This window comes from Xiphophorus maculatus, chromosome 11 (genome assembly GCF_002775205.1).
Source record: "Xiphophorus maculatus strain JP 163 A chromosome 11, X_maculatus-5.0-male, whole genome shotgun sequence".
NCBI lineage: Eukaryota > Metazoa > Chordata > Actinopteri > Cyprinodontiformes > Poeciliidae > Xiphophorus > Xiphophorus maculatus.
Window position 1 is genome coordinate 7,925,692 of NC_036453.1, and position 14,363 is coordinate 7,940,054.

The following is a 14,363-nucleotide window of genomic DNA, read 5'->3' on the forward strand; positions in this document are numbered from 1 at the left end:
GAGCCGACGCCTTCTGCCGGTTCGTTTTAATGAACAGCTTCCTTTTAATCCTTTATATTTATGTTGGAGTCATAATCAGATTTTACCCTCTCTCTGATTGGCTGCCATGCAACTAATTAACCAATGAAACTAAATTGCTCATCTTGCTCCTCCCACTCACTTTCACAGTTGAGAAAAATTCATGACATAAAATATGTATTTAAATAATTCAGGATGCTTCGTACATGTAGTGAATACAGACTTAAAAAATAAATTTATTCATGAAACAGTTTAATATACATTTAGTTAATGCATGCATTTCAAATGTTATTTAAATCACAATATATTAAATCACAAATATACTCTAATAACTTGTGTAAGTAATGACTTGTGGCAGTTTTGGCCCTTAAAGTTGGAAGATAAATAATTTTGCACATCTGGATTTAACTGATTTATGTTATTTTACTATTAATAGCTCAAATTAGCAGGAATAAATGTTTCAGATATGTCGATCTGTATGTAATAAATCAAGAGTGCTGCAAAAATTATCTTAAATGTTTGATATAAAACAAATTTTAAAATCTGACATAAACAACCAGAATAAAGTTTTCAAATGATCCCCAGTAAAATTACAAATTGCTAATTTTACATCTTGTAGCCTACTTCATGTTGTCAGACAGGTTCGATTTCTTTATTTATTCATTCAGGCATGCAGTAATAAATAATCACAGCAGAACGTAATCATGGTGATTGTTTACTTTCACAACTGAAGTCATTTCAAAACTGCTTTTTTAATGTACTCTTTGTCTGATATTAAAATTTGTGTGATCAGAAACATGTAAGAGTGAAGTACATTTCCGATGTTATTCACATTTATTGAACTGTTGGACAAAATTACAAACTTTTTGGAAGCTGAATCACTTTGGTGTGATGAGCCAAATGATGCGGATCTCCTAAAAAGGAACGGAATTCCCACCGTCACAGCGAGCGGCGTTTAGAAAGCGTTACCACTCCGCTACTGACGTTTTCTCGACAGCATTGTTAAAAATGAAGCAACGTTTTCCGTTTTCATTCACCTGCGGCCGTTAATCGCTCCGGTTTTTCGTGTCAAAGCGGCTCATGAAGCGGAAAGGCTGGAAAACCGCGGCCGCTGTTCGGCCGCTGTGCGCATGCTCAGACTGCGCTCTCCGTCCTTATTAATTTTTAATGGAAAATGGCTGCGTTTCTTATCCAAACCGCCGGAGCAGAGGAATAAAGGAACCGTTTCTTCGGCCTCGCTGCCGCTCGCGTCGAACCGGTTCTATGTGTTTGACTTCACGCTGAGCCGAACCGAACCGAACCGAGCCGTGAGGTGGAAAAATAACAGAGGGGGGGGGGAATGGACCGACTCCCGCTTTGAGGGATGAAAGATCATTTTTCTCCTTAACCCTTCTGCTTGATCTGCGAACAATCGAGGTACAGTAACCCCGAGAGTTTTAGGATTTTCTTACTTAAAATATTGTCACTTTTTTCGTGATGCTGCCATGTTTTCTGCTGGACCGCTATCCGGGCCAGAACCAGGCTGGAGGCAGCGGAGTCACCGAGCGGTTTTTGTGTCTGGACGCAAAGATGCGGAATCCATGTGCGCGTATTTATTTGTGAATGGAAAACAGTAAAGATGATGTATTTGATAGTAAACTCCACATCACTCTAACGTCATTGTTGATGTGATTTAATCCCAGCAGAGAATAAATGAAGATATTTAGAGAGTAAAATGTTAATTAACTTTATGTTTGTTGATTAATCTGCGCTTTTTTGGTTTGCTCGGAGGGAAATCTGCACTTTTCTCGAGGTTCTGATGTTGGAGGAAAATTGGGTCAATGTTTTATTCAACAAAGAGATTTCAGGGGGACAACTATGGAGAACTAAAACTGACATAATTAAAAATAAAAGCAGAAATATATATTAAGTTTTTCCTTTTACACATATTTTCAACTATTTATTTTTTTTCTTCCTTTCACCAAGAAATATACATTTAAGGAAACATATTCATTTCATTTCTTGACAAAACGTATGGATAAGGAAAAGGAAGAACAAAATATATATACAAAATATATATACTTCTGCTTTTATTTTTAATTATGCCAGTTTTGGTCTTCCATAGACTCTTCCCCCATTTAAAGCAAATGTAAATTTGCACACCACATACATTTAAATTATGTTTAATACAATTAAAATATGATTTCTTCATCCAAAATTCAAATTATATTTCAGATCATTCAAAAACCCTTAAACGTTGTTGTGGATGGTGATGCTGTAGCCGTCAGTGTTGCAGTGAATCTGAAGAATCCTCTGACTGAAGACTGTTGCTTTATGTCAGCCTCAGACCAATAAACCTTAATTTTGTAAAGAACATTTCACACTGAAACTGGAAGATATGTTAATTATCCATAATGAAACGGAACAAGGAAAACCATAAAGAAAGTTTTTTATGTCTCAAAATATATTAATACATAATCAGAATTCAAACTATTGATCTCATTTTAATTGAACATGTGATTGATCTATTACTAAAAAGTTGAGTTGTTGGTTTTAGAGTGTAACGGCCATAACTCCAGATTTGTATTTGCAAGAATTTCTACATTGCTTTGATTTGATGACTTTACTCTTTGTGGTTTATTTTTCCACTAAAATGTAGAGATTTTACCGTCTAAGAACTTAAACCATTTTTTAGTTGGTTGACTAACATGGAAAATATAAAATTAATTTGAGGAAGTTTTTTCATTTTGCTTTTCTGCCAGAAAGTGAGATTATTTATTTTACATTAATTTATAATTCCTAATTACAGTTTCTGAGTCATTTGGAAGTTTATTGCAGTTTATTTTAACGTATTGTTTTAGTCGGTTTGTTTCTTTGACTGAACAGGTCAAAGTTGTTTTTACATATTTGACCAAACTGGAGAAGCTGTTGGTGGATTCAGGTTATCAAATAATTTGTAATTCAGTTAATTTGTGTCTGTGTTTAAAAAAGGAAACATTTTAAGTCAATCTGTATCGATATCGGTCGGTATCGTATCGAAAGGTAAAAAATGTGGATCAGTGCGTTCATTGAGAGGTGGTGGTCCGGTTTGTCCACATTAGATGATATAATCCTATCTAATCTAATCCTATTTCAGATTATCTAACAGAAGAATTGCAGATTTATTTCAGTTTACTGAATAATTTTACTGAATTGATTCATTATTTTGATTGTTTCCGTCGTTGAGGAATAGAATAGAAACAGTTTTATTAAAGTTCACAAAAACGTGTTAAAAATATATAAAAACAAGATAAACAATAATAATATTATACTGTTCAAGATTATAACAGAAAATACTGTGCAGTTATTAGAAATAGGAATATTAGACTCACAATAAAAAGGATGAGTTGGATTACTTTAAAAAAAAATCACAGTTGAAAGTGTATTGAACATAAAAATCTATTTCTAATTTTGTATATCAGTGCAGAAAATCAGATGTTTATTAAGAGCTGGAATGTTTTTGGGTCTTTAAATAATAACACATCATCGGCAGATAGACACAGATTTTCTAGGTAGCAGATTTTGCTGGACGATAAATTTTCCCAGAAGTTATTGCCATAAATGATAAAATTGTTTTGAGACAATTTTCCAGTCAAAAATGTTATTGGCATAATAAGAACAGATGATCAAAGATCAATAAACATTCAATTCTAATGAACATTTTACACTGGAACCAGAAGACATGTTAAATATCCAACATAAATAAATCTATAGAGTCAAAAATTAAAATGAATTATGAAAACTTTGGAAACAAAATTGTCCTTCAAAAAAAGGTTAAAAATAAAACATCACACTGAAAACTTTTATCATTCTTTTTTTAGAAAGAGAAAAACAATAAATCATTCAAATGAAAATTGATTTTGTTTAAGTTTATCATGCGATTAATTGATTTTCTAAATTATTTTCCTTACCAGTCACAGTTATTCAGTCCGTCTCAAACACTTTGCATGACTGAAGCCATGGAGCCATGAGTTCCTCGGCGTTTCCTCGGCAGTAACGACTCGTTACTTTGACCCCCAGCAAAGATGATGCGCCAGGTGACCAGCAGCGACTTCTGCATGAGCAGCAGGCCGTCCTGCCTGGCGGAGGACGCTCACCACCCCGCCGCTCATTTCGACCTCTGCGCCTCGCAGCCCAGCAAGTTCTACCCGCCTCCGCCGCCGGGCTCCCTGCAGATGACGCTGGCGCCGATGGCCTTACCCGCCCAGAGCCACAAGCCGCTGGGGTGCCACAGACAGGACCTTCTGGGCGCTGACCCGCGCGCACCTGGTAAAATACCTGGCCTGAAAGGCTCGGAGCAAACGCCCGGCGAGGCGAAGAAAAAGACCAAAGGCGGCGGGAAGTCGGGCCGGCGCGGCCGGCCGCTGGGCACCACCAAGCTGGCCGGGTACAGAACCAGCACCGGGCGGCCCCTCGGCACCACCAGGGCCGCCGGGTTCAAGACGAGCCCGGGGAGGCCGCTCGGCACCACACGGGCCGCGGGGTACAAGGTCAGCCCCGGGCGACCCCCCGGCAGCATCAAGGGCCTGTCCCGTCTCAACAAACTGGCTTACAGCAGCAGCTGCAGCGCGGCGGCGTTCCCCTACCCTCTGCCGCACAAAGACATCCTCTGTGAACCTTCCTGCAAAGACAAGGCGGCCGCCGAGGACCGGCTCTGCACCGTCTCCACCTCACCCTGACCTGGCTGGGAACGCAGCTGCTTCCTGTTGGGGCTGGCTGCCATTTTGATTTGTGACACTTTTTAGAAAAAATTCTTGTTGTCTTGGTGTCATTTGTGTGCCTGCCGCCTGATAAACCACCGTTTGTTTCTAATGCTAATGCTAACGCTGGAGATCTCCAACAGATTCATGGGAACAAGGACAGCAGGAGGCCGTGGCCTGTCAGAGCAGCAGCTCCACTTAAATATGTAGCATTTTAAAACCATTTCAAATGGAAAATTAATTTCTGCATTAGCTGCGCTTCAATTACAAATGTGTGCAAAACTTTGTAAAAAACACAATTTTACGATTGCGGTATTTCCATTCAATAGGAAACATAATTAAATAAAATCACACTTAAATTATTAAAAACCATCATCCTCCAACCACTTCCTGTCTTCTTCTTCTTCTTCGTGGTTTCTGGCAGTAGTAACTTCCTGTTGTTGATCATGAGGATGAGAAATAAAGAAAATGTGACGTTATTAGAGTTTCATTCTTGTTCTTATCATGAAAAGGGCAAATATGATCATGTCATCACGTTTCCTTTCAGGTGTGTTCAGGCTTGTTGCTCATGTTTATGTTCTCTTCCAGTCATTGATAAATATATTAATAAGCCATTCACATGGAAAATAAAACCTGACATCATTTTTCCCACTTGATAAACTTTATGCTCACAAACAGCGTCTCTCTTCCAGCCACGTTTCTGCCTGGATGATCTCAGTTTTTTTGTTGCTAAACTTTTCACTTGATGCTTAAATGCTTTTGAAGTTATGTTTTTAAATCTGTTTATTCGTTTTATTAAATGTATTTAGCCTGTAAGCTAATGTGAACGGAGATTCTCAGCAGAAGAGAAGGAATGCTGGGATTTTCTCTGCACCCAGAAAATTAATCTGGAAATCGTTTGGACTCTTTTAAACCCCATAACTCAGATAAACTTGGTTTATTTCAACTCTACTGACTGAAACTCAAAATGTTGCTCCAAAATGTCTTTATTGTTATTAGCATATTTTTGTCTAGCGGCTCCCTCGGCCTGCAGACTGGGACAAATACGACTGTTATCCGTCTTTGTGATGTTTGTTTCTGTTATGTGTATTATTTTCTCTTTCAGTATTTCTCACAGGAAAGATTTGGATAATTGTTCATCCTGCAGAATTCAATTTGTCCTTTTAAACTTAATTAGTTCATTTCTGTTTTCTTTTTGAAATTCAGCATTTTTAAAAAATTCTCAGCGGTTTTCCCAAACGATGGATCGCTCCACTTATGTTTCATTAGTAGATTTTTTTTGAGCCAATACTTTTCTATACATTATCCACATGTAGTTATATCTCAACATATGATGAACATTACCTCATTACTAATAACTGTAGATAAACAAGATGCTTTTTGAAATCAGAAAATATCTGAGGAATAAATATGAATCCATGTTTCTTATTTCTTTGTTTCTGACTAATTGTTCCAATAAAGTATCAGAGTAGAAACATGACTATCACATTAACCTTAAAGACTGGATTACTTTGATACGTTTGTTAAAATATATAAAATTCTTTCACTTTCCTGTCTGGGAACTTATTAATTATGTATCAGCATTTTAATTTTTACAAGATAAACTCTGTTTGTTTTGTCATTGTGACATAAGCTCCAGTTTTCTATGTATTTGTCTTATTTATTTTTGTTTGTTTCTAGTTTCATCATAAGCCTTTAAGCTCCTGAAATCAAACTATATGGAAATGTTTTTATGAAGACCCATCCAGAAATATGGCATAGTCCAAGTTTAGTTCAACTTTAAGTTGCTCTTCTTGGAAACCATTTAAAGTTGGTAAATTTGGTGCAATAATTTACCGTATGTATTCTATGCTTTTCACTTCTCTGGTCTTTTAACTTGTGTGCATTTTACTAAATGTTTGGATTATCTGTGCAGTGTGAACAAATGTACTGAAAAAGTCAGAAAACTTTTTTTTTAACTCTTTACCAAAGAACGCAGCATCTCAAAAGGTTCGATTCAACATTAAGTTGTTGTGTAAAATGTAAATCAAAAAACAAACAGTCCAATATAAACTAAACATGGGTGAAGTAAAACTTGTTGCATTAGATGCTAAAATGAATGCATTCATATCATCTGCATTATGTCTGATTTTTCTATTAGTCTGTTATGTTGTGAAAGAAATATCCTCTTTGTACAACGTTTTGTCCATTTAACCGATACGTTTTGGTTTAAATCATTTTTTTATTCAAAGTATGTGTCAGGATGGCAACAGGAATGCTAGTTTTAGTCTTTATTGTTAAACATCAGCTGTCTTTATATTTACATTTTGTCCTTATGTCTTAATCTTCAGGCTAATTTTCTGAAGTCCTTCAGAAATGTGAAACTGAAAGATTTGTCCTGATTTTGTGAAAATGTTTTGAAGTGTAACTCTGTCCCTGAGAGGTTCATTTAATTGACCCAAAATCAGAAACAGTTTACACCGTCACAGCTAGCGAAGGAAGCTAGCATGAGTTTGGTTTGAATAGCATTATTAAAAGTAAATATAATTTGTGGTGAAACAAAACACAAAATAATAATGTACACTTTCCATCTAGATTGTAGAGATTTTAATTCTCTGAAGTTTTGTATGTGGATAATAAACACAGATTTAAGTTTCCTTTTTGACACCAAACATTAAAATCCAGTTTCTTGATTTAAATCAGATTTTTTTTCTTTCAAACTCTCATGATAAAGGTATAAACTAAATTATTCTGACTGTATTATTAGACTTAATGTTTTCATTTCACAGTGAAGCTAGCTTCTGCTGGGTTAGCATAAAGTCCAGCTGCAACGTCAGATTCACACATCTGTCCCGTTTTCTCAAAACATTCACAAAAGAAATGCAAAACAGAAAAGGCATTTCTTTTTACCAAATAAAATAGCTAATTCGAGAAAGAATCGTTAACAGCAATTAAACTAAAAATAATCTATGTAGAAGTAATAAAACACTAAAGATTTCTCTGCACTGTTTATCTGCTTTGTATTTCTGTGTTTCACAATTTAAATTTTCTGAAGATCTTGTTTGTAGAGACAGAACTCAGATTTGTATTTTATTTTTAACACTAATATTTAACCTCCATCAGATAAAAACAACAACTTAATTTCCACTGTTGTAGTTTAATTTTTAACTAAATTGTTAAATGGGAGTTTTAGTCTTTACCTTTGTCATAAATATTGCCGGTTTTTATATTAACTTTGTCTTTACAAGATTTTGTTAAAATAAGGCCATTGAATCCATCCATACTGTAAAACTTACATATTTAATATTCTGGAATATTTTAAAGATCTCATGTGTTGTTTTTCCAAACAATATCCTTTCTTTTAAAAATAATTTATAGCTTCACATCCTGCTAGTTAGCAGGAGGAGCTAGTATTAGCATGATTTTGTTAGTGCTAACAATTAAATGTAAATTATCTGTCTTTACTGTAGCAGAAGGTTTTTATTAATGTAGAATTATTATTAATAACTCTCCATTAATAAGAGTTATCATGATTTGTGTCGTTTTTGTGACAATCTGACTTTTAATCTGTTATTGTGAAATGCTAACAATAAAAGCTAACATTTATTTAGCTTAAAACTATGGAATAAATAATCCCAAGAACCAGCTCCAAGTTTCTATAAAACCTGATGTAGCTGGTAAAAATGAGAATAGAGTGAAAGTTTGGTTCATATATTGTATCTTAATTATCTTCTGGGATTTAGATATTAAACTGAAGCTGTTTTTTTGTTAAAAAGACAGATGTTGGTATGAATTTTGAAAAACTTTACCTCATCAAAGAACATTGTGTCAGCTAATATTAGGCCTGAGATCCACTGTTTGTTTGTAAGGAGGAGAAAGAATACCTAAATAATTCTTGATTATTATTATTTTAAGCAAGACATTGCAAACCAAGGATCCCAGTTATGAATAGTTTAATCTCTGTTACCGTTTTGTGTCTCACCACCTGCAGCTTTTTCTCACGTTTGTGTTTTGGAGAAAATGTGAAGCCCAGTTATTCCTGTGTGATTGACAAAGCTTGTAAAGCTTTGTACAGATTCCCATACTCTTCCTGCATGATTGTTGTGAAATGTTGAAAAGCTGTGTAATAAATAAAAAAAAAACACTTGAGTAATTTTTTCTTTGCTTTTATGATGGTTTTGCTTTTCTGACTGTAGTGTTTGTTGTTCAGTGTCTGAAAATCCTTTTTTTACAGTGTATGTCAGTGTAAATACATTTATTGATGTAGTAATATTTAAGTACTATGTAATGATATGATGGATTAACGTTAATGTCATTTCATTAACTATTAAGGTAAAAAAAGAAATAAAAACAAATAAAATAGTTTAGACAGCTTTATCCAACATTTTCCTGATTTTAAGTTACATTTGTTGTACATTTAAGTCTTTTTATTCTTTCATTGTAAATTCACTGGGATTGATTGATTATCCTCAGTGGACTTATAAAGTTATACTTTGTTCTTGGAAGGTAATTGGTTACAGATCTGTTGCACAAAAACTTCCCACTTCCCTTTTACCTGAGTTTAAGTTAAGTTTTATTGCACATTTAAACCTTTTCATTCCTTCACAAAGAACATCACATTCTTTTGCATCTAAAAGAAAAAAGAACTTCCACTATTCCACTTGAGATATTGTTAAAGATTTTTCTTTAAAGCTTTTATGAAATTTAGCCTTAAAAACAATGGGTTTGCTCCTTTTATTTGGAGGCCTAACAGAAATAAAGGAAATAATTCTGGAAGTAATTTGGAAGCAATGAAAGAAGAAAAAGCTCTACTAAAGTAATGTTAGTTTTTATTCCCCCATAAGCCCTAAAATATACTTTAGTTTGAATAAAAACATAAAAAAGATCTTGTACACAACACAATATGTAATATCAGCAAATAAAACAAAGAATAATAATACAGAGGAATAAGGAGAGGGTACATAAATGATATAGAAATAACTGCAAAAATGATCATAATTGACAATATTCAAGAATCTTTCAATCTTCAAAGTTAAAATATAAAGTAAAAAAAGTAAACATTTATTTGTAAATGAGAAAAATAAGATTCAAATGTGTATCTCCTTTAAATATATGCAAAAATATTGTTTAGAATTTATTATTATTCATTCTTTACGTAAACAAACGTTTGTAAACAGTACGCCGGAAGTTAAATTGCGGTGTATCATTTATATAGTTCCGCCACAGAGTGAAATATTTGTTCCTAGGAAACAAATACTGCTGTCACATCTCATCGTAATGGCCTCATAATCTCTTCTCTGACCGAATAGTCGTCTTAAAAACTAAAATATGTCGCGAAAGTATCGTAAATCTTTTATAACGTTTGTTTTGTTATTTGTTTTTCACAGTTCCGCCATGTTGAGTCTATCGGCTCAGACAGCAGAAGGTAGGACTCTAACTGTCAATGTTGTGAAAATTAACCGACGATTATGCTAATAAATATAACATTTATGATAAGATTGTATATAGAAGCAATAATTCAAGGTTCTGACTTATATTTCTGAATAAGTGAATTCATCGTCTTGTAATGTGACGCCATTTTTCATTAATATCTTAAGCTAGCTAATTTAAACGCATGTAAATGCGATAATATTTTTTCCCACTTAATAAAATAGGTAGTTGTTTACCACAGATATAAAGATCTGTATTATATCTTCTCTATTGATTATAAATACAGTTTTATGTTGTATTTTTGACACTTCCGTAAAGTAGGTTTTTTAAATAAACAAGTTGGATAAAATATTAAAAAATTAACCCATATTTAATAGAAATCTGAAATGCACATTTGGTCAAGACTAACAGATTATAATATATAGTGAAAAATGTTTATAAATATTCGTGGAGTGTAGTGTTGGCAAACCATATTTTTTGTAAAAGTTACGTACTGCAGCTTTAAGGCTGTGATGGGTTTTTGTAAAGGAACCCCTCTGTGAGATTCGTGTTTGAATTTTCCTGACTGAACCAAATTAGAAATGTTGAGTGAGGTATCTTCTGTTTTTCTTCAGGAACTGATGAGTCTCCTCAGGTTGTTCTGTCAGAGGAGTTGGAGAATAAACCCAGCTTTGTTGAGTCAGAGGAGTTGGACTCTTTGCCCAGAAGGCAGTTTAAGACGGCTGAAATCGCAGACGCGGTGATGGGGATTGAAACCCCGATCGATCCGTCTGACATCGAATCCCTGATTCCCAGGAATGTGAAGGACTTCCAGTCGGGCTTCTCTCCCCCCTGCGACGGGAACGGCGATCGGTGCGTCTCGCCTGCGCAGGCCGAAGACCTGGAGCTGCTGGAGGAGCCGGAAGCAGAATCAATGCAGCAGGTTCTTCAGCTGGAGCTCAGAAACTGAAATACAAGCTGCTGTGAAATGACTGAAGGGTTAGGGCTGAAAACATCACACAGAACCTTTATTTTTATTGTTTCACTTCCAGGTCACTCTGGAAATGGTTCCTGCAGAACTTCCAGCTGAAGAAGCGAACACCACAGAGACGGCAAAGACGTATAAAGTGAACTGTGACAAGAGGAACGTCACAGGACTGGAGAGCTTCACTGTTCAGGTCCTCAACTCCTCACAGGTACTTCTTCCTGCCTCAGTGTGAAATCTGTCAAAATGCAAAAACACAAAACATCACCAAGTCACTTTGGTCTAGTTTCTAGTGAAAATATCTTAGTACATTTGAAATAAGACAAAACTAACTTACAAGTAACTTTTCAGCAAGAAACAGGAGCTTGTTTCAAGTCAGTTATTTTTTAATATTGATGAAAAAGTTCTAGTTCCTCTTGCAGATGATTTCACTTATAACATGGGAAAAATATCTTGTTTTAAGTTAAATCATCTGTCTATGTAACAAAAACTTTTTCTTTTATCTTGCTGAAAAGTTACTTGTAAGTTATTTTTGTCTAATTTAAAATGTACTAAGATATTTGCAGTAGAAACTAAACAAAAATACTTGGCTAAATGTGTGTTTTTTGCTGTCATTTTCAATAGTTGATTTAATTTACTAAATGATAAAGTCCATCCAAGCCGACCTGGAACGATTTAAAAATGTAGTCCCCCTCACTTGTAAGTCATGAATGAACTAATTAGACACATTTCTTTGGTTCATTTTCAGTAGCTGCAGCCAGGTTTGAAAACTGCTTTGGTTTCTAGTAATTAATACATGATAAATACGCCTGTCTGACAGACTGGAGTTGGTTAAAAGATCCTAAAACACAACATATCCTGTGATGATCTAAAGAAACAGTCAGATGATCTTTAATTGGATGTTGTTAGGATGTTGATGTGTAAACAGCTCGTATATTTTACAGAGATTGATCTGCTTGTTTTCTGTTCCAGCCAGTAAAACTTCAGAGGTTTTTACTGTAACTGAGCAGCAAGTGAGGATTTCCTCCTGTCTTTCAGGACCTGATGGATTTTCTCAACGCCAACAGCACAGAGTGCTCTGTGGTTCTGTTCTTCACAGCCTGGTGTCAGTTCTCAGCCAAACTGGCGCCGCACTTCAACGCCCTGCCACGCGTTTTTCCCAGCATGCATTTCCTGGCACTGGATGCCTCGCAGCACAGCAGGTGGATGTAACTTCTTTAGGGTGTAAAAACGTCTCATTTCCCTGCTGCGTCTCCGTTAGAAACACCGTTCATTTGAGTTTTATTCACTCCGTGGCTTAGTTTCCTTATGATTGTTGAGTTCAGTTTAAATAAACAGAGTTTGAGCCAAACTACAAACTAGACATTTTCTTCACAACAGATGAAATAATGAGCAACTTGTTCAGCAGGAATCAGTTTGTCTTGTATACAGAGTTGAGCTGAAAAAAATGTATTTTTAGGAGTATTTTTACTACGCTGTACTTTTTACTTTTACTTAAGTAAAACTTCTGGATTTCCTTCCCACTGAATGAAAAACAAGCAGACTCACACCTGCAGTTTTTATTAGTTTCATATTTTCTTTATTGATAAAAACCTGATTTGGAAAATTTTTGTTTTGCCTCATTTTTTTCATTTTTGTTCCTTATATGATTTATTGTCATTTTGGTTCTTAAAATACCAAAATTTCCACTTAACTTTACATGTTTGTCCATCTGATAATGTAATTTTTAAATCTTAAATGATTGATAATTTGATCAGTTACTCAGTACTCGAGTAACTTTTTACCAAATACTTTTACTTGAGTAGAAACATGTTGAATTATTAATTATTTTGTACTACAACACTGTAACTTGACTTCCAAACTCTAACTAACTGGTCATCGGACGTCATTAAATAATCGATTGGAATTCATTTTAATCTAATAAAGCATTAATCGTAAATCGATTATTTGCAAAGCTTTCTCTCTCAGTGCTGAAATTGATACAATAGTAATAATTAAATAGGGAACCATAACTTGTGTTTCTAGTTTCCATCTCTTGAACTTTTGTCCCGGTTGTGTTTCGCTGCCAGTCTCTCCACCAGGTTTGGGACGGTGGCCGTTCCCAACATCCTGCTGTTTCAGGGGGCCAAACCTATGGCTCGCTTCAACCACACGGACCGCACGCTGGAGATGCTCACCTCCTTCATCACCAACCAGACAGGTAGCGCGTGTAACGTGTAAAGAAATAAAATTTAGATAAACTAAAAGGTTAAAGCAGAATGTTTTGGCTTCAGGGTTTGAAGCGGGCCCCAACAGAGACGTGACAGAGGGAGACCGGATGGGGCCCCTGTCCAGCCTCCCGGTGAGAGGCATCGACTGGCTCCTCGTCTTCTCCATCCTCTTCATCAAAGCCTTCATCGTCTACGCCATCCTGCGGGCGGACAACCTGCGATGGGTCGTACCGGGACAGGAGCACGAACACCAGGACTGAAAACACAATAATCATACTGCAAAGTTTTTCATTCAAAAATGTTTCAGATTCAAATAAAATATGCAAAATGTTGTGGTTTATGTTTTTAAAAATGGAAATATTTCATAGTTTTTTGAGTTGGTTTCCTCTCAGTAGAGGGCAATAATCTTAGAGTTCAAAGTTCAAATCACAGAAAGCAAATGTGACGCATGTTAGTCGCACCTCAATATCTTTACAAACAAAAAAATAAAGTAGAAATACTTTACATGAATGCCTTCTTATGTATTCAAGAAAGAAACTCCATTTTCTAAGAATAATTTCATAAGTTGGGATTTTAGCAACAAAACAGACCAGAAATTAACTTAATATGCTTTTATTGTTTTCTGATCTGGATAAAATATATATATATATAAACTATACTGATATTTTTAACCTCCCTTACATCCTCATTTCCTGGCAGTTTTGTTGCTGAAATTCATTACTAATACACCTAGAAAATAAAATATACTTTATTGATCCCCTAGAAAATTGCTTATTGCTTATTTTTAGAGAAGCTAGTCCCATCCACAATGTTATTGGTGAATATAAATATACCATTAGTAATATAACAACACTAGTGTGAAATAAGTAAGTTAAATATGAATAAATAAAGTAAATTAATTGACTTAGTGTAAATAAAAAAAAATTATTTGGTGACCATTAGTTGTTCCCCTTGTGAGAATGAATGTTCTGAAATTAAAGGTCAGATGTAAAAGTAAAAAAAGTCAATTAAATGTTTCTATTGCTATACACAAATGATTTTAAT

At 35.0% G+C, this 14,363-nt stretch overlaps 2 protein-coding genes across 2 annotated transcripts; both read left to right on the top strand.

The window, feature by feature from the left end:
• Window positions 1-928: 928 nt before the first annotated feature.
• On the top strand, window positions 929-8,864 carry c11h5orf24 (chromosome 11 C5orf24 homolog). Its single transcript, XM_023341975.1, has 2 exons — window positions 929-1,434; window positions 4,057-8,864. The coding sequence occupies exon 2, from the start codon at window positions 4,062-4,064 to the stop codon at window positions 4,713-4,715; it is 654 nt and encodes a 217-aa protein (XP_023197743.1). The 5' UTR covers window positions 929-1,434; window positions 4,057-4,061; the 3' UTR covers window positions 4,716-8,864.
• A 1,063-nt stretch (window positions 8,865-9,927) lies between these two features.
• txndc15 (thioredoxin domain containing 15) lies at window positions 9,928-13,651 on the top strand. Its single transcript, XM_005807203.3, has 6 exons — window positions 9,928-10,140; window positions 10,760-11,067; window positions 11,177-11,320; window positions 12,148-12,311; window positions 13,179-13,309; window positions 13,383-13,651. Exons 1-6 carry the CDS (start codon window positions 10,044-10,046, stop codon window positions 13,577-13,579), a joined length of 1,041 nt encoding a protein of 346 aa, XP_005807260.1. The 5' UTR covers window positions 9,928-10,043; the 3' UTR covers window positions 13,580-13,651.
• Window positions 13,652-14,363: the final 712 nt, after the last annotated feature.